This window comes from Orcinus orca, chromosome 3, assembly GCF_937001465.1.
Source record: "Orcinus orca chromosome 3, mOrcOrc1.1, whole genome shotgun sequence".
NCBI lineage: Eukaryota > Metazoa > Chordata > Mammalia > Artiodactyla > Delphinidae > Orcinus > Orcinus orca.
The window spans coordinates 8,358,539-8,385,477 of record NC_064561.1 but is presented as its reverse complement, the minus strand read 5'-3'; the positions used below and the strand labels follow the sequence as shown (position 1 = coordinate 8,385,477).

The 26,939-nt window shown below is 56.6% G+C and overlaps 2 protein-coding genes across 3 annotated transcripts in view; one reads left to right on the top strand and one right to left on the bottom strand.

Annotated features, from left to right (window-relative positions):
* PKN1 (protein kinase N1) overlaps positions 1-20,945 on the top strand; it is a 23,569-nt gene extending 2,624 nt beyond the window's left edge. Inside the window, exons 1-22 of one of the 2 annotated variants that reach the window (XM_004277416.4) lie at positions 1,204-1,326; positions 2,387-2,690; positions 4,189-4,340; positions 5,948-6,083; positions 9,153-9,298; positions 9,520-9,733; positions 10,548-10,742; positions 12,363-12,472; positions 12,564-12,707; positions 14,938-15,013; positions 15,096-15,237; positions 15,327-15,420; positions 17,132-17,211; positions 17,287-17,362; positions 17,460-17,551; positions 18,790-18,966; positions 19,128-19,190; positions 19,322-19,398; positions 19,602-19,744; positions 20,011-20,118; positions 20,206-20,286; positions 20,676-20,945. In XM_004277416.4, the coding sequence (XP_004277464.1) occupies positions 1,288-1,326; positions 2,387-2,690; positions 4,189-4,340; positions 5,948-6,083; positions 9,153-9,298; positions 9,520-9,733; positions 10,548-10,742; positions 12,363-12,472; positions 12,564-12,707; positions 14,938-15,013; positions 15,096-15,237; positions 15,327-15,420; positions 17,132-17,211; positions 17,287-17,362; positions 17,460-17,551; positions 18,790-18,966; positions 19,128-19,190; positions 19,322-19,398; positions 19,602-19,744; positions 20,011-20,118; positions 20,206-20,286; positions 20,676-20,879 (2,853 nt within the window). In that variant the 5' untranslated portion in view covers positions 1,204-1,287 and the 3' untranslated portion in view covers positions 20,880-20,945. Of the gene's footprint in view, positions 1-1,203; positions 1,327-2,386; positions 2,691-4,188; positions 4,341-5,947; positions 6,084-9,152; positions 9,299-9,519; positions 9,734-10,547; positions 10,743-12,362; positions 12,473-12,563; positions 12,708-14,937; positions 15,014-15,095; positions 15,238-15,326; positions 15,421-17,131; positions 17,212-17,286; positions 17,363-17,459; positions 17,552-18,789; positions 18,967-19,127; positions 19,191-19,321; positions 19,399-19,601; positions 19,745-20,010; positions 20,119-20,205; positions 20,287-20,675 lie in introns of those variants that run through there. The other variant, XM_004277417.4, reaches the window with a different exon arrangement.
* Positions 18,205-26,939, bottom strand: PTGER1 (prostaglandin E receptor 1). Its single transcript, XM_004277415.3, has 2 exons — positions 22,494-26,939; positions 18,205-21,888 (listed from the first exon to the last, which is right to left on the bottom strand). The coding sequence occupies exons 1-2, from the start codon at positions 23,451-23,453 to the stop codon at positions 21,622-21,624; spliced, it is 1,227 nt and encodes a 408-aa protein (XP_004277463.1). The 5' UTR covers positions 23,454-26,939; the 3' UTR covers positions 18,205-21,621.

Sequence of the window (26,939 nt, the reverse complement as noted above, 5' to 3'; positions counted from 1 at the left end):
TCTGGATATTGCCAAATGCCCCCCAGAAGTGGGGTGGTAGTGGAGGCGATCCCCTCCCCCATGGAGAACTGCTGCTGCCACCTCTCTGAGCCTCAGTTTCCTCACCTGTAAAGTGGGGGAGAATTATAGCAGTTGCTCAGGATAAATGTGAGGGGTCAGGAGGATCATGGGAGTGACACTTTTGGCCTGAAGTAAATCCCTGGGGGCAGCTGCCCTTGAGGTTGGTCGGGAGCCAACCATGACTTTCTTCATCTCTGAAATGGGTTCTCATGGCGGCGGCAGATAATGTCTGTGGGGCTCTTCATGCCACGCTGACACCTAGCTCAGATTCTGGGCATTCCCGTTAGAAATCCTAGCTCTGCCTTCTGCTGGCTGTAGGACTTTGGGCAAGTTACATCACCGCTCCAGGCCTCCGTTTCCTCATCTTGAAAATAGGGTGATAATAGGGACTTCCCTGGCAGTCCAGTGGTTAAGACTCTGTGCTTCCACTGCAGGGGGCATGGGTTTGATCCCTAGTCAGGGAATTAAGATCCGGCATGCCATGCGGCATGGCCAAAAAAAAAAAGAAAGAAAATGGGGTGATGATAGCACCTCCTGGGGTTGCATTAGTTGACCTGGGAGCAGCTTGTAGTAACTGCTACCATACTTGAGCTTTGATAGAGACACTCTCACCGCAACCCTCCAGCGCTGCCTCCTCACAATGTGGGCCTCAAGGAGGTGCCGCTGGGCTGGCCAGGCCCCTTAGGCCTCCAAGCTGTGGTCAGCGGCAGCGAGAGACCGAGCTGAGAAGAATCCGGAAGCTGGGACAGGCTGCATCTGCAGGAAGGGGGCTGGGCCACCCATATAAGCACTCATGGGTGTTTGCATATAAGTGTGCACAGGGGTAGACGCAGGGGGTGTGCACACACTTGCTAGCCTGCGATGCGTGCACATGCCTATAGGTGTATGAGAGCGTGTGCACACCCAAGCCAGCCCCTGGAGCCTGTATACATGGGGGAGGCTGCTCTTCACGTGCACACTAGTGGGCCTGTGAACGTGTGCGCGCTGTGTACGCCTTGGGCATCCTCTTGGGACAGGGAGCAGGGGCCATCCCTGGGGTGCCTCCAGAGAAGCCAGCTCAGGCCTGGAGTGGGGCCTGAGAGGAAGGCCCTCTAGATGCCCCAGAGGCCCAGAGCTGGCCTTTTGCAGGGGTTGCTGGGAGCTAGCAGGAAAGAGGAAGTAGCAGGCGAGAGGCCCTGGCAGGGCTGAGGTTCAGGAAGAGGGCGGGGCCCTCAGCCGGGACCCAGGATGGCGGAGGCCAATCCCCCTTTGGACCGGGAGCTGGAGGTGCGGGCTGGGGTCCTTGTGGGGGGCCAGCAGAAGAGGACCCCAAGTGGCACAGGCCAGAGGCTCTGCCCTGGGTACCTCTCGGTTTTGGACTGAAGGGAGGAGATGAGGTGTTAGACTTGGAGTTTTCTGTTTGAGAGATGAAACTGTTTGGGGCCCTTTGGGCTTCCAGGCTGGGGAGATAGAGGAGGAAAGGGAGAGGCCTCTGCTCTTTAGGGTGCCGGTTGTAGAGGATGAAAGGAGGGGAGATGGGGCCTGTCCCCGGGATCTAGTTTGGGGGTACAGCAGGGGACAGATGAGGCCTCGCCCCGTGTCCTCCTCGTTTGGGATTATAGCAGAGGGAAGGTGAGGCCTGCCCTCAGTACCTCCTATCCTAGTTTGAGGGCACAGCAGTGAGGAGAAGGGGCCTGGGACCCCAACCTTGTGGTTTGGTGGGGCGTCAGAGGCCTGCCCTTGATACTTCCTTGTTTGGGGAGCAGCAGAGGGAAGAGGAAACCCGCCCTCAGGACCTCATAATTTGGGGGATAGGGGAGTGGAGATGGGGCCTACCCTTGGGACCTCCTAGGTTAGGGGGGCAGCAGAGGAGAGAAAGGGGTCTGCCCTCAGGATCTTGTCATTTAGGGGACAACAGAAGGGAGACAAGGCCTGTTCTTGGGACCCCCTAATTTGGGAGGACAAGGGAAGGGAGATAGGGCCCATCCTTGGGGACCCCCTAGCTTGGGGGGCACAGTGGTGGGGTGATCTGACCTGAAGAATCCCACTGCCTAAGGACAGATGAAGGGAGATTGAACTGTATTTGTGGTCCCCTAGTCTGAGGGGACAGGGAAGGAAGAAGCCCCTGCCCTCGGGACTTCGCGGTTTGGGGATGTCTGAAAGCAGGGACAGGGCCTTGCCTCACCTCCCACTTTTGGTAGCGGGACGGGGGGGTGCCGATCAGAGGACGTAGAGCAGGCCCTGTGTCAGGAGTTACAGTCTGGGAGGGGACCAGGCCAGGTCGGCTGAGCACGGTCTGCACCCCAGAGTCCTCCTGGCCCCGCTGACCCTGCTCCGTCCTCCGCAGAGCGAGCCACGCAGCTGGTCCCTGCTGGAGCAGCTGGGCCTGGCGGGCGCCGACCTGGCAGCCCCCGGGGTGCAGCAGCAGCTGGAGCTGGAACGGGAGCGGCTGCGGCGGGAGATCCGCAAGGAGCTGAAGCTGAAGGAGGGCGCCGAGAACCTGCGGCGGGCCACCACCGACCTGGGCCGCAACCTCGGCCCCGTGGAGCTGGTGCTGCGCGGCTCCTCGCGCAGACTCGACTTGCTGCACCAGCAGCTGCAGGAGCTGCACGCCCATGTGGTGCTGCCCGACCCCGCGGCTGGCGTGCACGGTAAGCCAGGCTTCCCCGGGGATGCGGGACAGCAGGGGGTTCCACTGCCCAGGGCTCACCCGCTGTGTCCTAGAGCGAGGCCAGCCCATCGCCTCTGACCTCCAGGGAGACACACTCGGTCACAACAGCACCGAGCCTCAAAATACAGGCAGACCAAAGGCCAAAAGCAACACCCAGAGAAAGGTACACACAGTCACACCCACACCCGGACAACAGCAAAGGGCTTACACGGGGTCACACGAATATCCAGGCTCACAGAGTCATACCAGCACCCGGACAACCCCCAAGACTCTTTCTAAAATATCTTTAATTTTTATTGATTAAAAAAATTTTCAATTGTGATCAAAAAACACATAACAAAATGCGTCATTTTTAAGTGTACAGTTCAGTGGTGTTGAGTAGGTTCACAGTATCGTGCAAGGGATGTGCAGAACTTTTTCACCTTGCAACCAAAGACAAAGGTGTAACACACGTCACATCAGTAGCCAGAGACATTCACACACGGTCACACCAGCACCCAGACAACTCCTAAGGGCATACACACTATCATATGAATACCCAGAGACTTGCATACCGGCACCCAGCACCCAGAGAAATGCACGCACAGTCACACCGACACACAGACAATACCGAGAGACTCGCACATGCTCGCGCCAACCCCCAGAGATTCACACACACACAGAGCTGCCCAACCCCTACAGACGTCCACCGACCTGTCAACAGCCTGAGACTTATACACACAATCAGACAAGGCCTGAAGACTCAACACCACTTAGCCCAACACCCATATACCACTTAGGTGTGTCAACAGCTAGAGACCAACATTGTCATGTCAACACTCAGAGATACAGTTCAGCCGACCCCCAAAACCTCATCCGGTCACAGCTGCACCCAGAGTGACCTGGACAGTCACACCACTCGCTAGAGACTCACAGAGCCATGCCAGCATCCAGAGACACGCATGTCCGGCTGTACCAGCACCCAGACACGTGGACACAGTTGTACCAGTGCCGGGAGGTCAGAAAGCACAGTTGTGCCAATAGTCGGAAGCATATGCCTAGAGTCACCCCCAGCACCCAGAATCTCACACAGTCATTCTAACACCTCGAATCTCACAGTTACACTAGCACCTGGGGAGACACACACTCGCTCAGTTATGCCAACACCCTGCGGGTCACAGACCTAACCACCGCCACACCCACGGATGCCCACACAGCTGTGTAAGTAGTTGGGGACTTCCGTACGAAGGTAGATACAGTCACACCAGCACCAAGGACCCAGCGCACACCTGGACACTTGCCTGTGCTCATTCGTGCTGGTCCTGCCCCAGTCCTGCAGGGGTTTCCCTACGAGGGCTGGGGTGGTTGGGCCCTCTGGACCCTGGTCCCCAGCTCTTCCTCTCCCTGGCCCTGGGGGTGGATCCTCTCAGCTGGGGCAGAACCACCTGGGCAGATGGAGGTGAGGGCCGCGGTGACTCTGCCCCATCTACCCCCTCCAGATGCCCCCCAGTCCCCCTGTGAAGGTGGCCCAGCCTGCTCAGCCACCAACCTGAGTCGCGTGGCCGGCCTGGAGAAGCAGCTGGCCATCGAGCTGAAGGTGAAGCAGGGGGCGGAAAACATGATCCAGACGTACAGCAACGGCAGCACTAAGGTGGGGGCAGCGCGAGTGCACCCCGCCCCGTGTGCATGTACACCCGCAAGCGCATACAGTCTGGGGGGGCAGGGTGGCACCTACATCTGCTCCCTTGGGAGTCTGGGGTCCTCTGGGTTGGGGACAGAGGGGCTGATGGGTGGCTTTGCAGCAGGACTGGGGTGCGGTCAGCTCATGGGGGCATATGGGAAACAGGGTAACTGTGGGTGATGTCAGACAGACACATGGCAGAGACTGTCCCCCCAAACTCAGTTACCCCCAGAGATGGTCAGGGCAACACGCAGCCTCTCACTGCTGGCGGTCTCTCTCTGACACTTGTACACGCAGATCAACACCTCGGTGCGCACATATCATCGTCCTAACATCTAGAGACACAGCCATGGTCACGACAGCACCTAGAGACTCACAGACACACATGCACCGTCATAAGGTCTAGAGTCACATCAGAAACAACGCTCATAAGCACGTGGAGGATGACTACCAGAGCAACCTCTAGATACAGAGAGACACACACCATCGTATAACGCCCGGACACACAGCACAGGCCAACAGACCGCCTAGACACACAGACACACACATTATTAAATTCACACTCAGAGACCAGAATTGTCACACAGGTGCTCCCCCAGTTGTACCAATACTGAGTACACAGTCACAGGTTTGCACCAACACCCAGAGATACACCCACAGCACAGTCAGACCTACAGCTAGAGACCCAGAGAGCACCCATGCCTGTGTGCACACACAAATGCGAATATTATGTGGGAGGGCACAAGCCATGCAGAATTTTTTTTTTTTTTTTTTTTACCTTTTATTGATGGGTAACAAATGGACGTAAAGTGCAGAAAACTTAAGTGTACAGACCAATGAATTTTTATCTGGGTACACATCACCCACATCGAAATACAGAACACTTCCTGTCACCCAGAAAGGGTTCCCTCCTGCCCCCTTCAGTCAGTACACAGACTTCTTTGACCACAGGTTAGCAGTGCCTGGTTTTGAAACACAGCACCATGTAGATGGAAAAATCCACAACCAGTGTCCGGTGCTTGTACACAACACGGGGTCCTTGGCTATGCCCAGTCATCGCTGTGCCTTGACCTGCACACACAAACATCGGGACTCCACTTACTGCAACTGTCTCACATCCAGTCACCCTTGGACTCACCCACGTGGCTACAGTCAAGGCTACGCCCACCACGGGGAACACTTACACACGCACGCCATTCTGACAGCTGACACAAACACAGTGCCTGCTGGTGCAAGGCACGGCTCTGAGCCCTCCACACAGGTTAGCTCCTTTAATCCTCAGCCCAGTGTTGGTTGGTGCTGTTAGTACTCCCCTTCCTGCAGATGAGCAAACAGGCCAGAGTAGTTGAGCGGCTTGCCCAAAGTCACACAGCTGTTAGGCGGCAGAGCCAGGATTCAAATGCCACGGGCGACATCTCCCATCAGCACCCAGGAACACACGGAGGCACGTGTTATCACACCCACACATGAATGCTCTGTCACAGGGTCACCCAGGGCCTGCACGATGTAGACAGCAGGACTGGTGGTCAGACCCTCATCTGCCCAGCCTTTCCCTCATGGCCCATCTCTGCCTCCAGGACCGGAAGCTGCTGCTGACGGCCCAGCAGATGCTGCAGGACAGTAAGACCAAGATTGACATCATCCGCATGCAGCTCCGCCGGGCGCTGCAGGCCTGCCAGCTGGAGAGCCAGGCGGCCGCAGACGAGGCCCAAGGTGAGTCCCTTGCCCTGAACAAGCCTCACCTGCATTCCACCCTGGAGAGTTCAGCTCCCAGCCCCACGAGGGGTCCCTCTCTGAGGCAGGGAGGTGGGTGCTGTGACTCACCACGTGACTGGAGCCCATTCCTGACCCTTGCCAGGCCTCAGTTTCCCATTTTGTCCTATTTCAGATTTGCATGGGATCATGTATTGGCAAACTACGGTTCTTGGACCAAATCTACTGCCGCCTTTTTTTTTTTTCAAATAAAATTTTATTGGCACCCAGCCATGCCCGTTCATTTACTATCACTTAAGGCTGCTTTTGCACTGCAACAGCAGGGCCAAGGAGTGGCAACAGAGCCCGTGTGGTCTACAAGGCCAAAAATATTTACCCTTTGGCTCTTTACGGAAATAATGTGCGGACCCCTGGACTAGGTGGTTGCCTTGTCACGTTGGCCCCTGTGGGTGTCCACGGTGTGTGTGTGTTCCTTTGTGTGTCTCAGTGTATGAATGCCTGGGGGTGTCTCAACCCCATTGTTAGCCTGAATTTGTCACCAGGTCTTGATGTATTGTGTGCAGAGAAGATTATCTGTGCTACTGATGTGTGTCAGTGTATCAGCTACTGATGTGTGTCAGTGATGCTGACCATGGGGACACAATACATAATAACATCATGGTGCCGCAGCTCCTCCGTAATAATATGGTGCCGCAGCTCCTCCGTAATAATATCCTGCCCTGTAACTATGGTAGTTTCTGTGTCACCACGAGAGGTAAGTGTCAGCTCTTGGTGGGTGTTAGTGCATTTGGGCTGCTGTACCGCAATACCACAGACTGGGGATGGGGGCATGTAAGCGACAGACATTTATTTCTCACCGTTCTGGGGGCTGGGAAGTCCAAGATCAAGGCGCCGGCAGATCCAGCGTCTGGTGAGAGCCCTCTTCCAGATTCATAGACAGCTGCCTTCTTACTGCATCCTCACTGGTAGAAGGGGCAAGGGAGCTCTCTGGGGTCCCTTTTATAAGGACAGTGATCCCATGCATGAGGGCTCCGCCCTTATGACCTAATCACCTCCCAGCGGCCCCACCAACTAATACCATCATATTGGCGGTTGGGTTTCAACGTACGAATTTTGCAGGGACACAAACATGCAGTCCATAGCAATAGGGCTTGGAACTCGGGTGACAATGTGTGTGTCTTTGTAGCGGGGAGGTGTTGGCGTGACTGTGTGGTTGTTCGTCTGAACTCTGAATGCCTACGGGGGCTTCTCAGTGACAGTGTGTGATGGTATGATCACGTCCCTGTGCTTTGGGGTGACATTGTAACTTTTGGTGACAGCCTGATTTTGTCCCCATAAGTGTAAAAGCCTTGATGACTGTTTGGGCACATGTGACAGCAGTCCCGGTGGGTGCCACACAGCTGTGGGTGACTGTGACTGTCTGAGTGCCCACGTCTGAGTCTAGGTCGTTGTGCAGGACAGCGAGACCGTCCTTGGAATCTACAGCCTTGGATAAGGGTGACCGTGGCCTTGTTTCTCTGAGTGACAAGTTTCCTGCACCGGGGTGACAGTGTATCCTTGTGCCTGTCCCTGTGCCATTGGGCCTCTGTGTCTGTGGGTATCAGTGATGCTGCCCTGCCTATGTGACAGTATGGTGGCATTTCTTTACCTGTCCCTATGCCTTATCCGTGTGGCAGTGTGACTGTGTTCCTCTGATTCTCCCTGGGCTGGAGATAGAGCCCTGGGAGTTTTGCCACTCTGTGACTGTGTCCTATAAGGGTATTTATGTTCTGTGACCATTTCCCTCTGTCCTTGTGACTGTGTCCCTTTGCTGGGGGTTGACAAGGCATATATCTATGTAATAGCCTCATCACTGTGACAATATCCCTATGTGGCAGTGTGATGGCATCTTTGTGAGAGTGTGTGTTCCTCAGCGTGTGTGTGTGTGTGTTCCAGTGCCTACACTGGTGACAAAGTGATAATGCCACTGTCACCCTGTGAGTGACAGTGTGACGACGTCTGTGTGACACTGTTCCTGTTCTCCCAACTACATTGTATTTCATGGGGTGGGTGGTCACTATGCATTTATCCAGACCCCTGCTGGAGGAAATGAGGTTGTTTCCAATCTTTTGCTCTTAGAAGGAAGGCTGTGAATAACCGTGTAGAGGTGTTTTTTAAAAAAAATTTTATTTATTTATTTTTGGCTGCATTGGGTCTTCGTTGCTGCGCACAGGCTTTCTCTAGTTGCGGTGAGCGGGGGCTACTCTCCATTGCGGTGCTCGGGCTTCTCATTGCGGTGGCTCCTCTTTTTGCGGAGCACCTAGGTGCGCGGGCTTTAGTAGTTGTGGCACATGGGCTCAGTAGTTGTGGCTCGTGAGCTCTAGAGTGCAGGCTCAGTAGTTGTGGCGCACGGGCTTAGTTGCTCCGCGGCATGTGGGATCTTCCTGGACCAGGGCTCAAACCCGTGTCCCCTGCATCGGCAGGCGGACTCTCAACCACTGCGCCACCAGGGAAGTCCCTGCAGAGGTGTTTTTTATGGGATAAAGTCCCTGAACTGGGATTGCTGAATCAAAGGGTAAATACATTTGTGATTCTGATAGAAATGGCCAAACTGCCTCCATTGGAAAGCCACTTGTATTCCCATTAGCAATGAATGAAAGTTACTCTTTTTTTTTAAGTGTTCCTGTGTCTGTGTGACTATATCCTATCCAGTTGCCATGGTATCCCTGCGACAGTCCCTGGGGATGAAGTGGGACCCTGACAATGTATCTGTCCCTAAGACTTTGTTAATGGTGTGCCTGTATATATGACTGTCCCCGGGTGACAGCTTAACTACATCCCTGGGACTGTCCATGTGGGTGTGAGAGCGTCTGGATAAAAGAGGGACAGCATCTGGGTGGAAGTGTGGCCGTCTGCCTGTGGGTGACAGTGTGACTGTATCACCATGACCCCTCACCTTGGGAGAAAGTGATGCATATTGACGGCCGTCTGTGGCCAGCGCTTGTTCCTGCAGATGGCTGCGTGTCTGGGACCGGGCTGGTTGGACCTGGGCCCAGGCTAGCCTCACTGCCTCGTGTCCTACACCCACAGGGAGTCCAGACCTGGGGGCCATGGAGCTGCGCATCGAGGAGCTGCGGCACCACTTCCGAGTCGAGCACGCGGTGGCGGAGGGCGCCAAGAACGTGCTGCGCCTGCTCAGCGCTGCCAAAGCCCCAGACCGCAAGGCTGTCAGCGAGGTGAGGGACGCGGTGTCGACCCAGAGGGGTAGGGCTTCAGCGATGGGTGGGACCTCATTTTCAGGGAGCCCAGGGGTAGGACCCAAATGGCTGAGGGCTTGGGCTTCCAGGGAGGAGCTCCAGGTAGGACTTAGCCAGTCTGGGGGCGGGGCCTGGGTCTGCACTTGGGGAGGGGCGTGCTGGATCCCGCCCCCAGCCCGGCCAGGCTCCTCCCACCGCAGGCGCAGGAGAAGCTGACCGAGTCCAACCAGAAGCTGGGGTTGCTTCGGGAGGCGCTGGAGCGGCGGCTCGGGGAGCTGCCCGCTGACCACCCGAAGGGGCGGCTGCTGCGCGAGGAGCTTGCTGCGGCCTCGTCCTCAGCCTTCAGTGCCCGCCTGGCCGGGCCCTTCCCCGCCATGCATTATAGCACCCTGTGCAAGCCCGCGCCGCTCACAGGTGGGTCCCGACGTCCCCCACCCAATCCGGACCCTACCTCCCGCAGCTCTGGACTCCTGACCCCTCTGAGTCCCCCAGCCCCGAGACCCCCAACCGGGATCTCCACTCTCCCCAACCCTGGACTCCCATCCCACTGTTCCCTCCCTTCTCCATTCACCCCAGCCCTCTGGACCTGGGCCCCATTTCCCATGCCAGACAGCCGTATGCACCTGGACTTCCCACCCCGCCTTGCCCTCTGAGGGACTCTTGTCCCCATCCCCATCCTCACTTTCGCCACCCCTCCCCAAATGGCCCTGCCTTTTTTCTCCAGCCAGAGTCCCCCAGCCCAGTCTCACAGTCCCTTGCTCTCAGAACCCTCAGCCCTGAACCTCTGTCCCCCAACGCCCAGGCTAGCCAGCCCCTCCCTCCTTAGATCCCTCAGCCACTACCTCCCCAGACTAGCCCTACCATAGACCCCAGCCCCAGTGTCAGACCTCAGATCAGCCCGCCGAATCTAAGCCCGGACTCCTAGTCCTACCTGGCTCACCACCGCCTGGACCTTCAGCCTACACCCTGAACCTCTCTTCTGTTACTAAACCCCAGCATCCAGACCCCCTCCCCAGATTGACCCACCCCTCCCCTTGTCCCATGTTTTTCACTTCCGGACACAGCCATCCCTGCATCAGACCCCCTGCCTCACCCTGACAGTCCTTCACCACCTCCCACTTGCATGTTGGCCACTTCTGCACATGCCCACTTTACCTGCAGGCCCTTCCCCTCGTCCTGCCCCAGATGTGACCCCCCCTCCCCCGTCATGAGCCTGCTCCTCTCTCAGGGACCCTGGAGGTGCGTGTAGTGGGCTGCAGAGACCTTCCAGAGACCATCCCTTGGAACCCCTCACCTTCAGTGGGGGTGCCTGGGACCCCTGAGAGCCGCACCCCCTTCCTGAGCCGCCCAGCCCGGGGCCTTTACAGCCGAAGTGGAAGCCTCAGTGGCCGGAGCAGTCTCAAAGCGGAATCCGAGAACACCAGTGAGTGGGCATTGAGGGTCTGGAGGGATGAGATGGGGTGGGGGGTCCTGGATTTCCCACATTTGTAACATTCTCAAAAATTAGTACATCACACCCGTTAGGATGGATACCGCAAAACAAAACAAAACAAACACAGCTGTTAAGGAGGATGTGGAGAAATTGGAACCCTTCTGCTCTGTTGGTGGAAATGGAAAATGGTGCAGCCACTGAGGAAAACAGAATGGCAGGTCCTCAGATGATTAAACAGGGAATTACAATATGATCCAGCAATCCCGCTTCTGAGTAAATATACAAAAGAGTTGAAAGCAGGGTCTCGAAGCTATATTGGTATACCCATGTTCATAGCAGCATTATTCACAATGGTCAAAGGTAGAAGCAACCCAGTGTCTGTTGACGGATGGATGGGTAAACAAAATGTGGTCCATCCATGCAATGGAATATTTCTCTGCCTTGAAAAGGAAGGACATTCTGAAACATACTGCAACATGGAGGAACTTGAGGACATTACGCTAAGTGAAATAAGCCAGTTATGAAAAGACAAGTAGTACATGATTCCACGTGTATGATCCAGAGTGGCCGGATTCGTAGAGATAATGGTTGAGGGCGAGGGGGGAACGGAGAGTTACTGTTCAGTGGGGACAGAGTTCCAGTCTGGGAAGACGAAAAGAGTTCTGGAGATGGATGGTGGCGATGGTTACACAACAGTGTGGACGTACTTGATGCCACTGAGCTGTACGCTTAAAAATGATTATGATGGTAAATTTTATGTTACGTGAATTTTACCACAATGTGAAGAAAGCTAATACGTACATGTTTAAAAGTATGAATAAAAGAAGAATCACAATAGAGTAAGTAGCCATCTGTGTTGCCACCACCCAGGTCAAGAAGTAGAATTCTCTGAGCCCCCTCATGCCCCATCCTCAATTCCAGCCCCTTCCTCTGTCCTAGAGGTGGCTACTCTCCTGACTCTCACGGTTATCATTTCCTTGTTTTGCTTTGTAGTTTTAGCACCCAGGTACCGTCTCAAAACAACGTAGCTTAATTTGCCTGTGTTTGAGCTTCATATATGTGGAATCATACAGAATGTATTTTATGGTAATGGCTTCTTTCAGTCAACATTGTTTGGGAGACTCATCCCTATCGTTGCATGAAACTGGAGTTCATTCATTTTGCCATGTCATGAGGCATGTCAGATTGCTGTCTTTTTTTAGGTAAATTGAATTCAGCCATTTCATGGTTTAGCTAAAGAGACTATATTAAAATTTATATATTAATTCCTGGACAGTGAGCTGTTTCTAATTTAGGGCTGTTATATAAGCATTATATTTATGCATCTCCCGATGTATACTTGCCTGCATTTTTCTAGGGTAGATACTTAGGAATATATTGCTGGAACTTGCATACAGCATAAAAGTGAATTTGGATCCCCGCCTCACACCTCGTGCAGAAATCAACTGGAGAGGGATTAAAGGCCTTAATGTGACAGGCAGAACTGTAAAGCTTTGTCAGATAGCACAGCAGAATGTTGTGGGGGGAGGAGAAGATGTCTTTAATAAGATACAAGAGATTACCCTCGGCCTGCAAGAATCTCCTGACAGCCTACCCCAACCCCTGTTCCAGGTGAGGTGAGCACTGTGCTCAAGCTGGATAACACAGTGGTGGGGCAGACGTCCTGGAAGCCGTGTGGTCCCCACGCCTGGGACCAGAGCTTCACCCTGGAGCTGGAGAGGGTGAGTTGGGTTAGGGGATGACAGGGCTTGGAGGAGGAGGAGTTTGAGGCCTCGGGCGCCCCAAATGACGGCCGTCTTTCTGTCCCTTGAGGCACGGGAGCTGGAGTTGGCTGTGTTCTGGCGGGACCAGCGGGGCCTGTGTGCCCTCAAATTCCTGAAGTTGGAGGATTTCTTGGACAACGAGAGGCATGAAGTACAGCTGGACATGGAACCTCAGGGCTGCCTGGTGGCTGAGGTACAGCCTGACCCCGACCCTGAGAAAATGCTTTGGCATCTCCTGCTCTGGAAGGGGAAGATGGGTTTTCCACTGGTCTCTGAATCTCGACAGAAAAGTACATATAATTAGTCACATCAATGCATGACTTAAGCTGGGATTGGTTTTGTTCTGAAACAAGATATTAAAAAAAGAAAAACAACAACAACAAAATTTTGTCAAGCTAGAAAAGAAAAGCAAACCCTAGCAACATATTACGGAGATTGCCACCAGAGCCACAGCTGAGCAGAGAGATTCCTTCCACAGTGATGTCAGGGTTAGGGTCCAAATCAGGGTGGCCCACCCTTGGCACTATGGACATTTGGGCTGGATCATTCTTGGTTACAGGGGCCGTCCTGTGCACTGCAGGGTGCTGAGCAACACCCCCTGCCTCCACCTACAGGATGCCAGTAGCAACCCCCCCGCTCCAAGTTGTGACCACCAAAAATGTCTCCAGACACGGCCAGGGTCCCCTGATGAAGAGCCCGTAGTCTAAGTAACGTTCCTAGCTGACCCCTTGTAGTATGGCTGGGCCCTGTTCGCAGTGCTGTACTGGCATTGACTCGTTAGTCCTCACAATAACCCAGTGCAAACAGGACCATTATTAGTCACATCTGATAGAGGAGGAATTGAGCCACAGAGAAAGAAAGTCACTGGCGCCCTCATTTAACCAGAATCATCCTCAAAAATTCTTCAGATTTGCCCCTAACATATACATGTGTCCTGTTTTTTTGTCTATATGTATACGTGTGTGTGTGTGTATGTGTGTGTCTCCCCATGTCCTTAAACCCAGGAGGAAATGTGTTTGTTTTTTTCTTTTTTGCTACTTGCTTAGATTTTTAAATACCGCTTCTCTTTGCAAGAAGATCAGACCATGTGAAAGAGATCAGAAATGAAAGAGAAACAGTTCACAATGCACAGTATAAAATACAGCTGTATAATGAACTCTGTTTTCGGGAGTGGGATAAATACCAAGTGAGTCACTGGGTTCAAGTGAGTTTAAAGATTAACCTGAAAGAAGCTTTTCCTTGGTTGCCAGAGACCAAATATATATTACTCTAAGTTTTCACTAAAAAGTGCTTTCAAAATTAAAAAAAACATTAGTACATTTTCACTAATTCCCAACACGTAGTTTTTTCTTGAAAAAGTATCTAGAAAAATTCTGAAAATATTCAAGGGCTGTTTTACTATCCAGGTGGAAATTCTTATGTGATCTCATAATCGAGAGGACTCCTGAAGGAAGGGAGCAGAGAAGGGCAGACTTCAGATGGTAGGGCCACGAAACTATTCTTCTATTAGGAAGACTGTCCAAAACCCAAGTGGACGATAGAGGTGGGTGGCCCGGGGGACAAGTTCTGAGGCAGTCCTTCTTGCCTTCAAGGTTTACTTATAACATTCTATTTTGTTCTCCCCGAAGCGCCAGCCTGTAGGACTTTCTGCAGTTCTGTTGTCAGTGAGCCTACAATCGTTGAGTTCCGTTGTAGGTAGAAATGTTCCATATCTGTGTCATCCAATACAGTAGCTGCTAGTCCGTTGAAGTGTGGCTAGTGTGACTGGGGGAACTGACGTTTTCATCTTACTTAATTGAAATAGCCACATGTGGCTAGAGGGGACCAGATTGGACACCCATAAAGCCACACAGTTCTGTGACTCCGGCACCTTCTGGAAGATGCGTTGGAGTCGGGAGAATTCAACTCGGCCAGTGGTTTCCCCACGTGGGTGGGCGCCAGCATCACCTGGAGGGCTTGTTGAAACACAGACTTCGGGGCTCCACCGCCGGGGTTTCTGATTCGGTGGGTCCAGGTTGGGGTGGCGGTGCTGAGAATCTGCACTTCCAGCAGGTTCCCAGGTGATGCTGATGCTGCTGGTCTGGGACCACACTCGGGCGATCGGGACACTAGGTGAAGTGTAGGACCTGTTTGCTGGAGTTGTATGCGCATCTCGTTGGACCAGACCCACTCCCCACCCCTGGAGGAGGGCCTGCTTGCCTCCTTCTTGCCTTTCCAAGGTAGCACTTCAGGAGGTGGTCCCGTCGAAGGACGGATTGACTTTATGACCCCTTAATACGATGCCTAGTACTCTGTGGTTGGACGCAATGCCACAGCGATCAGAACCCCCGAGACATATGGGCGTGCACACCTATGATCCCAAGGGCTTCCCCACCAAGCTGCCTGGAGGTGGGCGAGGGTCCTCACGCCAGCCCCTCCCTCAGGTCACCTTCCGCAACCCTGTCATTGAGAGGATACCGCGGCTCCGACGGCAGAAGAAGATCTTCTCCAAGCAGCAAGGTGAGGGGATGGGCTGGGGCAGGGGAGAGACCAGGGGTCCTGGGAGTGTCACAGAGGGTGACACCCGCCCCTGTCTCCCCAGGGAAGGCATTTCAGCGCGCTAGGCAGATGAACATCGACGTCGCCACCTGGGTGCGGCTGCTTCGCAGGCTCATCCCCAACGCCACTGCCACAGGCACCTTCAGCCCTGGGGCTTCTCCAGGACCCGAGGCTCGGTCCACAGGGTAAGGAGGGAGGGCCCCGGAGTTCCGGCTGCCTCTGGTTGCTTCCCGGAATGCTAGGTCTTAGATGCACCCTCTTCCCTTTGCCGCAGCGACATATCTGTGGAGAAGCTGAACCTCGGGGTTGACTTGGACAGCTCACCCCAGAAGAGCCCTCTGGGTCCTCCTTCCAGCCCATCAAGTCTGGTGAGCTTCCCCCTTGGCCTGGGCAGTGTTAGGGGACCTCCACTGCCACTCAAGGCCCAGAGATCGCCAGGAACTTCCCTGGTCACACAGCACACCTCTGCCAGAACCGGGGTTCTGTTCTCTATCCCGGATAAAAACATGAGCTTGGGAGCCAGGCCACCTGGGTCCCGTCCCTGCTCTGCTGCCTCCTAGCTGTGTGACTCACGCCAAGCAGCTTCACCTCTCTGTGTTTAGTACACTGCCCTGTAAAATGATCACACTTAAAACTCATGTCGATGACGGAAGTCCAGTTAGTGGTTTTCTCTGGGTGGGGGTTTATTGATAGGAGGGGGGACACAAGAGAGCCTGGCAAAGATGATAAAAATGTTCTGCATCTTGATCTAGGTCGGAGGTCAGCACACTTTTTCTGGAAAGGGCCATATAGGCAGTATTTTCAGCTTTGTGGGCCAGAAGGTCACAGTGATGACTAGTCAATGCTGCTCTCGTAGAAAGCAGCCACACCTGATACAGGCAGACGTGAAGGGGTGTTGCTGTGCGCCAGGAAGCCTTACTGAACGTCTGTCACTTTCATGGATCGTGAACTATTAGTCTTCTTTTGATTTTTTTCCCCCAGCCCTTTAGAAACGTAAAAATCCTTCTTAGTTTACAGACTGTACAAAGCATGGAGTTTACCGACCCTTGGTCTAGGCGACGGGCATCTGGATAGATTCGTATGTAAGAGCTCTTTCCATTGCCCACCTCACCGAGTGCACTTTATACCTCGTTTTCTAAAAAAATGGAAACAATAATATATGCTTCGTGGCATCAAATTAAAATGAGATGCCTCATTAAATTAGATGAGTTTGTCAAAAAAAAAATACAAAAGTTGAATAACATTGAACGCTGGGGAGGATGCAGGAAAAGCGTGAGAATCACTGCATCTCCTTCGGACGGCACAGCTGGCTGAGTTAAAAAGATGGGCATTACCTTGACCTAGAAGTTCCAGTCCAGGACATCTATGATGGACATTCACACACGGCCACCAAAATGCTTGAATGGTATAAAATACATCTAGAAAGGTACCCACGAAATCATGAACAGCAGCTGGCTCTGGGGAGGGCAGCTGGGGCAGGAGAGGACTGTGTTTCCTACCGTACACCTGTTGGCACTGATTGAATCTTTAGAACTGTCTCTATAGTGGAGAATGATGGACCAGTAGGTAAATTTTTCCCACTTAAATTACTAATTTTGATTCTTCTCAAAGTTATATATGCTTATGATGTAAAGAATTAGGTCACTCCGTGGTATTCCCTAATACCAATAAAGGGAATAAGTAGATAAATGATAAAATACAGCATAGAATGTGCTGGGAAGAAAAATAAAGCAGAGAAAGGGGACAGGGAGCGTTGGAGCTTCTGTTAGTTAGTTAATATGGTGGTCAGCTGGCCACCTTCAAAGGTGACGTTTGAATAAAGGCCTGAAGCAGGTGAGGGAGGAACAGTGCAGGTGCTGGGAAAAGAGAGTTCCTGGTGGAGAGAACAGCCCCATGCAACGGTCCTGGGGTGGAAACACGCCTGGTGTGTTCAGGGCACAGTGAATGGAACAGGGTGGCTGAAGGGGGATTGAGTGAGGAGGGGTGGGGGAGGAGAGGTGAGATCACATTGGTGACAAGAGCCTTGGTGGCTCTTGTGGTTATGGGTTATTGTACTCTGACCTCCTCTGTCTGCCACAGACTTCTCTGATCCAGGAAACTACCACCACTCCTGAGCTGCCTTCAGAGACCCAGGAGATCCCAGGCCCCACCCTGTGCAGGTGACACCCCTCCCCTGGCCACCACCCCCCAGCCCTGCCCACTGTCCCTTCCCCACCAGCCTCCTCTTTCCACAGCCCTCTGAGGAAGTCACCCCTGACCCTCGAGGATTTCCAGTTCCTGGCGGTGCTGGGCCGGGGTCACTTTGGGAAGGTGAGGCGGGGGGCAAGGAGTTGGGGGTCTGGGGGGGTCCAGACCTCCAGGTCCTTGGACTGGCCACTAAGGCCACCCCTGCCCACTGTGGTTCCAGGTGCTGCTCTCCGAATTCCGGCCCAGCGGGGAGCTGTTTGCCATCAAGGCTTTGAAGAAAGGGGACATTGTGGCCCGAGACGAGGTGGAGAGGTGGGGACCCTGCTCAGGCCCTCTGAGAACTTTGGTCTTCTGGGAAATGGGAGACAGAGCAGTCCCCTCCTTGGAGCTGCTGTGAGAGTGATTCGTAACAGTCACTTGTACTTATTAAGCTAGTATTGGGGTGGCCAAAAAGTTCGTTCGGGGTTTTCTGTATTACAGGAAAACCCGAACGAACTTTTTGGCCACCCCAATACTTCCAATAATAACGACTCCTAGAAAGCACCCACCGTGTGCTTTACATGTAGTAACGAATTCCTCACAACGGCTCTAAGAGGTAAGGACTGTTATTGTCCCCATTCTGCTGATGGCACAGAGAGTTTGAGCAAATTGCCCAAAGGTCACATAGGCAGTAGGCAGCAGGTCTGGGATTTGAACTTAGGGACTCGAGTTCTGAAGCCTGTGCTATTAATGGTGCCATTGTACTGGGGTCAGGACCCTGAGTTCAGATCCTCCCTCTGCTACAGATGTGCTTAGAAACCTTAGGGAGTTCATTTCACCCTTCTGAACCTCAGGCTCCCCTTCTAGAAAAGGGGAGTACTAATGCCTTTCTTGCAGGGTCGCCGGGTGGAATGAATGAGAGGATGACTCTAGAGCATTCTGCACAGTGCCCTGCCCCCTGTAGATACCTGAGATTGTCCCCAATCTTCTTGACATCCTTTTATTAACCAGGAACCCAATTTAGGCTTAAGCAAATACAGGAATTCATTGCTCTGCATCAGAAAAGTCCAGGGGTGGCCTACCTCCAGGCATGGTTGTACACAGGTGTTCAGTTGATATCTCTCCCTTCTGCTTTTGTCCGTGTGGGCTTTGCTTGCAGTCCCCTCACAGGGACAGAGATGCCCCCCACCCTAGCAGTTTAAGGCTCATCTGCAGACTTTAGCTCTTCTTCCTTAATAATTCCAGCAGAAACCCTGAGATTGAGCCCCATTGGCCTGGCTTGCCCTTTTGTGGGCCAATTCCTGGCCAGGGAGATGGGGTGCTCCAAAGGGAAAGAACAGTCCCTCTGGTGGTTTCCCAGAGGGAAGTTACTAGGACTGTTACTAGGACAATGGATGGATTCTGGGTGCCTGGTTAGCACGTTCAGAAGCATGAAGCAACTTGCCCAAGTGTGCACAGCCATGCAAGGCCCTTGACAAACAGCTGATGATTGAGGACTCTAGGGGGTGGGCGAGTCGGTGGTAGGGAGCTGCTGTGGTCTTTGACCCCTGCCCCACCCCCATCCCGCCCAGCCTGATGTGTGAGAAGCGGATCTTGGCGGCTGTGACCAGCGCGGGACACCCCTTTCTGGTGAACCTGTTTGGCTGTTTCCAGACACCAGAGCACGTGTGCTTCGTGATGGAGTACTCGGCCGGCGGGGACCTGATGTTGCACATCCACAGTGATGTGTTCTCGGAGCCCCGTGCCGTGTGAGCCTAGTCCCCCACCCCACACCTCCACCCACAGGCCCTGCCTCCCCCCAGCTCCTGGAGTTATGGGGTAATGGGGGGCTTTTGAGGATGTGGGAGCCTTATGTGACCCTCTGCCTTTCCTGGAAGCCCAGCTCCCTCACACCGGCCTCTCTCTGCAGCTTTTATTCGGCCTGTGTGGTGCTGGGGCTGCAGTTTCTCCACGAACACAAGATCGTCTACAGGTGTGTATGTGTGTGCGCGCGCGCATATGCCCGTGCATGCATGCTCTGCCCACTGGGGGACGCTGAGGCTTCAGGCAGGACCCAGATTCCCACTCATCCCTCTTTACATCCTCCCGTCCCCTCCCCCACAGGGACCTGAAGTTGGACAATTTGCTCCTGGACACCGAGGGCTATGTCAAGATTGCAGACTTTGGCCTCTGCAAGGAGGGTGATGAGCGGTGGGGGGACTGGGATCTGAGGGGCTGGCCTCTGGGGTTTAGACAGAGAGGGGAGGGAGTGGAGTCCCCAGCCTTACCTGGGTTATCCCCTACCCTGGTCCTGGGATGGGGCTGGCTGTCTGGACCACCCCATGCTGGGCTGGGCTAGAGCTGTGACCACCCCCATAACCTCACATGGCCCTGCTGCCCCCAGGGATGGGCTATGGGGACCGGACCAGCACTTTCTGCGGGACCCCGGAGTTCCTGGCACCTGAGGTGCTGACAGACACATCGTACACTCGGGCGGTGGACTGGTGGGGGCTGGGCGTGCTGCTGTATGAGATGCTGGTCGGTGAGGTGAGGCCCCAGGCCGCTCCGCCCTGCCTGTCCCTGGTAACCTGGATATGCCCGGTGGGGGAAAGGGGGGTCAGAATTGGCCTCCACTATGTGCTGTCTGATTGAGGCCAGGTGGCTTTGCCTCCCTAGCCTCGGTTTCTGCATCTGTAAATTGGGGTACTTACCCTCCCAAGTGAGCCTTGTGAAAGTGCAACGGGAGCCCAGGGTGGAGCTGGGTGTGGTGTGGCCAGAGGGGCCTAATTCACCCTGGCTCTTCCTGTCCCCAGTCCCCGTTCCCAGGGGACGACGAGGAGGAGGTATTCGACAGCATCGTCAACGATGAGGTTCGCTACCCCCGCTTCCTGTCAGCTGAAGCCATTGGCATCATGCGCAGGGTGAGGACCCCCCCAACTTCGGGTGGGCCAGGGGAGTGGCTCTGGGACTAGGAAGAGGAACACTGACACAGAACTCCCTCCCCCCAGCTGCTGCGGAGGAATCCAGAGCGCAGGCTGGGATCCAGCGAGAGGGACGCAGAGGATGTGAAAAAACAGCCTTTCTTCAGGGTGAAGTCCCCCACTACCAGGACCCAGTCATCCCCCCCACCCAAGACCTAGTGGCTTCACCTCCAACACTGTCACCTCCCCTTGACACCTGCCTGCCTTTCCTTCCCCCTCCCTTACCCTCACTGGCCCTCCTACACCCACATCCACTCCAGGCTGGCCTGCGGGGGGGTGGGGGGGGAGCACTGCCCTGTGTATGAGCCCAGGCCCCTCCCCCCACTCATACGGTGATCCTTCCTGAGCCCCCAGGCCCGCCACTTTCCCTCCCTCCATCTTGTGACTGCCTGTGTTGATCCCCACAGATCCAAGGCCAGACAGGGTGCAAGGAGCAAAGCCTTCCCGCGCTCTGCTCTGAGCCTCCCCTGCTGACCTCTCCCCTCTCTGCCCTGCAGACACTGGGTTGGGATGCCCTGCTGGCCCGGCGCCTGCCGCCGCCTTTCGTACCCACGCTGGCGGGCCGCACTGATGTCAGCAACTTCGACGAGGAATTCACAGGGGAGGCCCCCACGCTGAGCCCACCCCGCGACGCTCGGCCCCTCACGGCCACAGAGCAGGCAGCCTTCCGGGACTTCGACTTTGTGGCCGGGGGCTGCTAGCCCCCTCCCCCACTTCTGCCCCCACCGAGCTGTCAGTTTTTAAAAAGGCCTTTGGGATTTGCTCTATCCATGCATCTCCGTCCGTTCTTGTGCAGTAATGGGGGTGGGGGGCGTGCTTGGAGGTGGGGAGAGTTGGGAGGGGATGTGATGGATGGCCGGTGGCGTAGGGAGTGATGGGGAGAGGCCCTGGATTGTGGTGGGGGATCGTTTGAAGGGGCCAAGGGATGGTGGAGACTCGGGGCTGTTACTGTGGTGGGGAGCATGGGCAGGCCGCCATGGGAGGGGGGCTCGGAGCTGTGTTGAGGAACTTCCGAGGTTAGAGGCCAGTGATGGGCGTGGTTTGGGGGGTAGGGACTTGGGGTTGTGTGGGGGAGCTCAGGGCCACAATGAGCGAATGGTTGCGGGAGCCACTCATGACGGCAGCAGGGGCGAAAAGCGGCCCCCAACCCTCCCACTCTGCTCCCAGCCGAGCCTCCGCCCCAAGACTGCGGCCACGGCGTTGTGCGCGTGCTCCTGCGACTCCGGCTCTGCGTCTCTACGCCGCCGCGTGGCTAGTCCCGGAACTGCACACCCCGGAGGCGTACACAGCACCTCTGCCGCTCCGGCGCGGCCGCGAGGATGCTGCAGCCCCGACGGGACGCACCGCCCCGGGCTTGTCCGCAGAAAGCGTTTATTCCCCGAAGTCTCCGAGCTGCGGAGCAGAGGCCGGCCCCAGGTGGTCTGGCTTAGCCTCCGGGCGCGCCTAGAAGTGACTGAGGCCACTGTGCCGGGAGCTGCGCAGCGAGTTCGCCTCCCAAGCGCTCCTCATTAGGCCCAGCTCCCTGGGGCTGCCCTTGGCACCTGCCCTTGAAGGCAGGAGGCAAAGCAGTTGGCGAAGCACAGCCCGGCGCAGCAAGATGTACACCCAGGGGTCCAGAATCTGGTTCCACGAGGCGAGGCGCACGGCCAAAAACAGTGGCTGCTGCAGGGAGCTGGAGCCCCAGCCCGCGATGGCCAGCACGACCAACACCTGTGGGAGAAGACAGTGTGAGCGGTGGGTGGTGTAACAAAAGGGCACCGGCGAAGGGTAGGGCTGAGATGGATGGGAGAGTGTCTGAAGGTAAGGAGGCTGTGAGGATGGACGGAACGTCACGGGGAGGGTAAATGGGAATCTAATTGGGAAGGAGCTGTGGAGAGAGGGGAGAAGAAGTGGGGGCCTTAGAGAGCGTGGCAGAAGCAAAGGCCTTCAGTGGGTGTGTGCTTGGGCGGGAAAGAAGTCCCAGGTATCCCAAAGGACAGGGGATTGAAGGGGAGAAGAGAAAAGGGGTGGTGATGGTGGAAGGAAGCTAGGGAATGGAAGCACTTAGGTGGGTGGGGTTGGAGGAGAACCTTGCCTGGGTCGGGTGAACTACAAAGACCCCAGGAAGGAGTAAGATACGGGGACTGGGAGGAGGAGTGGGACGTCAGAGGAAGAGGGCAAAGGGTGGACTCTGGCAGGTGGGGCCTCGAGGGGGCAGTGCCCTGGCTGGGTCAGGGAGAGAGGACCCAGGTATCCCACCCAGGATGGAAAAGGGTGGGAGAGGTCACGGAGGGCGTGGGAAGGAGCAGGGTTGGAGGGGCATGTGCGCCCCTCACCAGCAGGGGGCTCCAGCAGATGCACGACACCACCATGATGCCTACGAGCTGGCCCACCATCTCCACATCGTGGGCACGGGCTCGCCGCGCTGAGCCGCGGCCCAGGGAGCCGCCGGGGGCGGCGGAGGCCGAAGCGACGGACGAGGCGGACGAGGCGGACGAGGCGGAGGCCGGGCGGGGTCCGCGCCCTCCCCAGTGACGGCGGCTGTCGGAGCCTCCAGCCGGGAAGTGCCGTCGAGAGCGGCGGCACCAGCGGGCGCGCAGCAGGGCAAGGCCGCTGAGTGTGTTGCACACGAGCGCGGCGAGCAGCGAGGCCAAGCCGAGGCCGGCGAAAAGGCCGGCGAGCAACGACTGGCGCCAGCCTCCCGCCGGGCCCAGACCGATGAAGCACCACGTACCCGGGTACTGCAGCTCGTAGCGGCCCACGCGCGCCAATGGCAGCAGCGCCACGGCCAAGGCCACGGCGGCCAGCGCGGCCAAAGCCAACCGCGCTCGGGCCACCGAGACGCCGGCTGCGTGCAGCAGCGGCCGCGTGACGCCCACGCAGCGCTCCACGGCCATGCCGCAGCCCAGCAACAGCGGCAACAGGCCGAAAAAGACCATGCATCCGCCCAGGAAGTGGCAGGCGCCGCCGGCCGGCGAGCGCCCCGCCGCGTACAGGTGCAGCACCAGCGCACCCGGGATCACGTGGCCCACCAGGTCGGTGGCCAGCAGGCTGGCGACGAACAGCAGGAAGGTGGCTGCCGAGCGGCGGCGCCGCAGACGGCCCGCGACCTGCGCCAGCAGTGCCAGCGCCAGCACGTTGGACACGGCGCCCAGCGTCATGGAGAAGATGGGCAGCGCGGGCGACGCGCCCGCCAGGTCCGACAGCGGTCCGGCGGAGGCGTTGGAGGCCCCAGGTGCTGTACACGTGGTCGCCTCACCCGCCAGGCTCAGGTTGAGGGGCCCGTAAGGGCTCATGTCAGGTGCCGGGGGTGGGGCTGGGGAGAGGAGAGGAGGGGAAGGTGAGGTTCCACCATTGGCCTGGGACCAGCTGGTGGTCCCATCTCAGATCATCAGGACCCATCTCACCCTCCATGGAGTTCTTCTATGGACCCTCTGTACATGGCAACTCCAAATGACTCTGGCTGCCCCATTCCTGATCCATTTGTCCTCTTCCTCTTACCAGCCCATCTCTTGCTCCAGGCTTCAGTCTCCCCTCATTGCCCTGTCCACCAGGGTCACCTGGCTTCAGCCTAACCTGTCTCTGACCCCACCTCTGGGCTTTACCCACCCACTTCTGACACCCACCTCCCATTTTGACAGCCAATTCCTGGCCCCCGGCCCCATCTGATACCCACTGACCGATTTCTTTCTTCCTTTCTTTCTTTTTTTTTTTTTTTTTGCGGTACGCGGGCCTCTCACTGTTATGGCCTCTCCCGTTGCGGAGCACAGGCTCCGGACACGCAGGCCCAGAGGCCATGTCTCACGCGCCCAGCCGCTCCGCGGCACACGGGATCCTCCTGGACTGGGGCACGAACCCGTGTCCCCTGCATCGGCAGGCGGACTCCCAACCACTGCGCCACCAGGGAAGCCCCCCACTGACCCATTTCTAATCCCAGGGCACCATCTGACCCCACTGCCCCATCTTTGACCATCACTATGTCACCTTTACTCCAGTCCCATCCTAGATGCTCACAACCCCACCTCTGCCACCTTGGGCACATCTCTCCCCGCCACACTGTCTCTTTCCCCAGGGCCACATCCCTGTTCCCATAAACCCATCCCTGTCCCCTTGGCCACATCTCTGTCCACACAGCCCCGTCCCTATCCCCAGAGCCCCATCCTTGTCTCCCACACTCCCATCTCTGTCTCTCACCCAGGCCCTACCTCTGCCCACTGCTGCCTCACCCTGGATGCCCACAGTTCCGCTCCTGCCAGCTTCATGTCCCTGCCCCAGAGGCCTCAAGGCTAACCCGTCACCACCCACTCCTTGATAGCCCCTGGTGAGGGCTGAGAGGTCAGAACTGCCTGCTAGGTCATATGGGAAGGGAGGCTGGACAGACAGTAAGATCAACAGGGACAGAGAGATGGGCTGAGAATCAAGGAACACAGGAAGGACAGGCTGGGGGAGCCACGGCCCCATCCTTTCATGCCTTCCTCCCCCACTGGAGATCCTCGTGCCCCAGCCTTCTTACCCGGAGCTGCCTGGGACGCAGGGTCCCCATCGCCTGCCGCTTGGTCCCTGCTGCCCCGCTGCACCGGCTGCCCTGCTGCGCCCTAGCCTGCTGCGCCCGAGCTCTCCGACAGGCCGCTCCCTCCCTCCCTCCCTCCCTCCCCGGGCGGCTCCTCGCTCCCAGCCTCCTCCCGCTGCCCGCTCCAGCCTCCAGGGGCCGTTCCACCCAGCGCACGCCTTCAGGGGGCCTGGGGTGACAGACACCCCCTTTTTGTACTCCTGGCAATGGTCATGGGCCGCTCCAGGCCCCAGCTCCCCTGAGTAAGGGGGGCTCTGGGAAGTTGGCCTGGCCCCCGTGACCCGCTCCCACTGGTGGGGCGGGAGCAGCCCCATTCCCTCCCAGGCGTGGGCCTCTCGCCTACCTCATTAATAAAGCGGATAAAATCTAAACAGTGGAAAACCTGAGTGTCGCCCAGGGCAGGCCGGGGTGGCTTAGTGGTGCTACTACCCCCACCGGGGCCGCAAGGTTGGAGGGCTAGCCCTGCGTGGGGACAGCAGCACCCCCTTGCCCTGCCAGAACCTTCATGCATGTTGGGTGGGTGGCGGTGGGCAGTGCCCTGGGTGGACCAGCTTGGGTCATGCCCAGCCTGACCAGGAGATCCGCCCATTATTTACACAGGGGCTTAAAGCCTAGGCAAGGGCAGCGAGTCAAACTCTGGGAGGGAAGAGGGAGGAGGCTGAAGGGGGGCAGGGGAACCGGGAAGATCGGTGACCAGGGGACTGTCTCCTAGATCCTGCTTTAGGATGTGATGAGCACACACACGTCCCAAGCCACAGACAGCCACACCTGTGGGCACTCAGCTGCATCCTCACCTCCTGCCCTGAGAAGAAGGATCGCATCCCTGAGGGGCACACACACGGTCACACACCTGAAGATACACAATCATATCCCTTAACGCCCTGAGACGCCCCACCGTCATGGCCTGTTCCCAGCTCAGCAGCAGCCACGTGCCTTGGGCTCAGCCATCGTCACACTGAGACAGTCTCACCTCTAGCACCAGAGATGGGCCCACAGTTACTGACGCTAACACCCTGAAATAGAGCCCCCTGTGAGAGAGACCATCACACCCCTTAGTGCTGGCAAATGTAGTCTCACTCAGCACCTTGAGCGGTGCACACAACTGTTACCACTGACACAGCCCCCAGCCACACCCCAACATCACCCAGAGACCCCCCCTAACAGTCCAAGACAGGCCCCACAGGTACACACCACATACACCCAAGACACAAGGAGTGGCACCCCCTGGACACCCCGAGATCTAGCCGGTCACCCCCCGACCCTAGCAACAGCAACACCCAGAGGCACACATGCTGTCACACGGCCACACTCCACACAGAAGCCCTGCCAGTGACATCCACAAACACCCTGGAACACGAAGACAGTCATCACACCCCATTCCCTCAACACAGTCACAAACCACCAACACTCTGAGAGACACAGTCCTACCTCCTCAACACCCAGACTCACACAGCCTCACCCCTTCACAACCAGAACTGTATATTAGCACAGACACACGAAGTGCCCACAGGTGCCCAGCGATGCCCAGAGTAACCCGTCCCAGCCCCCATCCAGGTGGTCCTCCCCACTGCCCCCTCCCACGGCCCATTGCCTGCATATTGGAAATGGGGAGCGGGCGGGCTTAGACCTCCCCTCTCAACTTGCCCCCAAACATTCCTGTGGGGACCTCTGGCCTGCTTCCCTCCACTTCAATCCTTGCCCTTCCCTCCAGGTCTGGCCAGGACGCCACCCCCCACCCCACCCCCGCCCTTCCCTGATCCCTGCCTTAATCCTTAAGGATGAAGCGGGTTGTCAAAACAAGCACATCCGGTACAAAGTATGGCGCTCCACGGGCGCTGGCGGACCCCCCATGTCCAGAGTCAGCTGAGGTCGGGGTGCATCGTGACTCCCCCCCCCCAACCTCGGGGTGGGGTTCCTCTCCATCAACACACAGCGGGGCAGGCCTGAGACTCCATCTTCAGCCCACCCCATCTTTCTTTGTCCATGCCTCCTGGCCCTGGGGCTCTCCAAGGCCCTGGGGCTCTCCAGGGCCCTGGGTTGGAGCAGGCAAGGACCCACAGCCTCCCGCCCACCGTTCCCATCAGGCCAGGGGTGGCAAGAGCCTTGTTCGAGAGGAAGCAAGATTTGCACCCTCAGCAAGCCGAGAAGCTCCAGCCTTGCCTGGAAGCCTGGTGGCTTGCGGCCAAGAGCTTCCTCAGGCGGAACGGGTGGG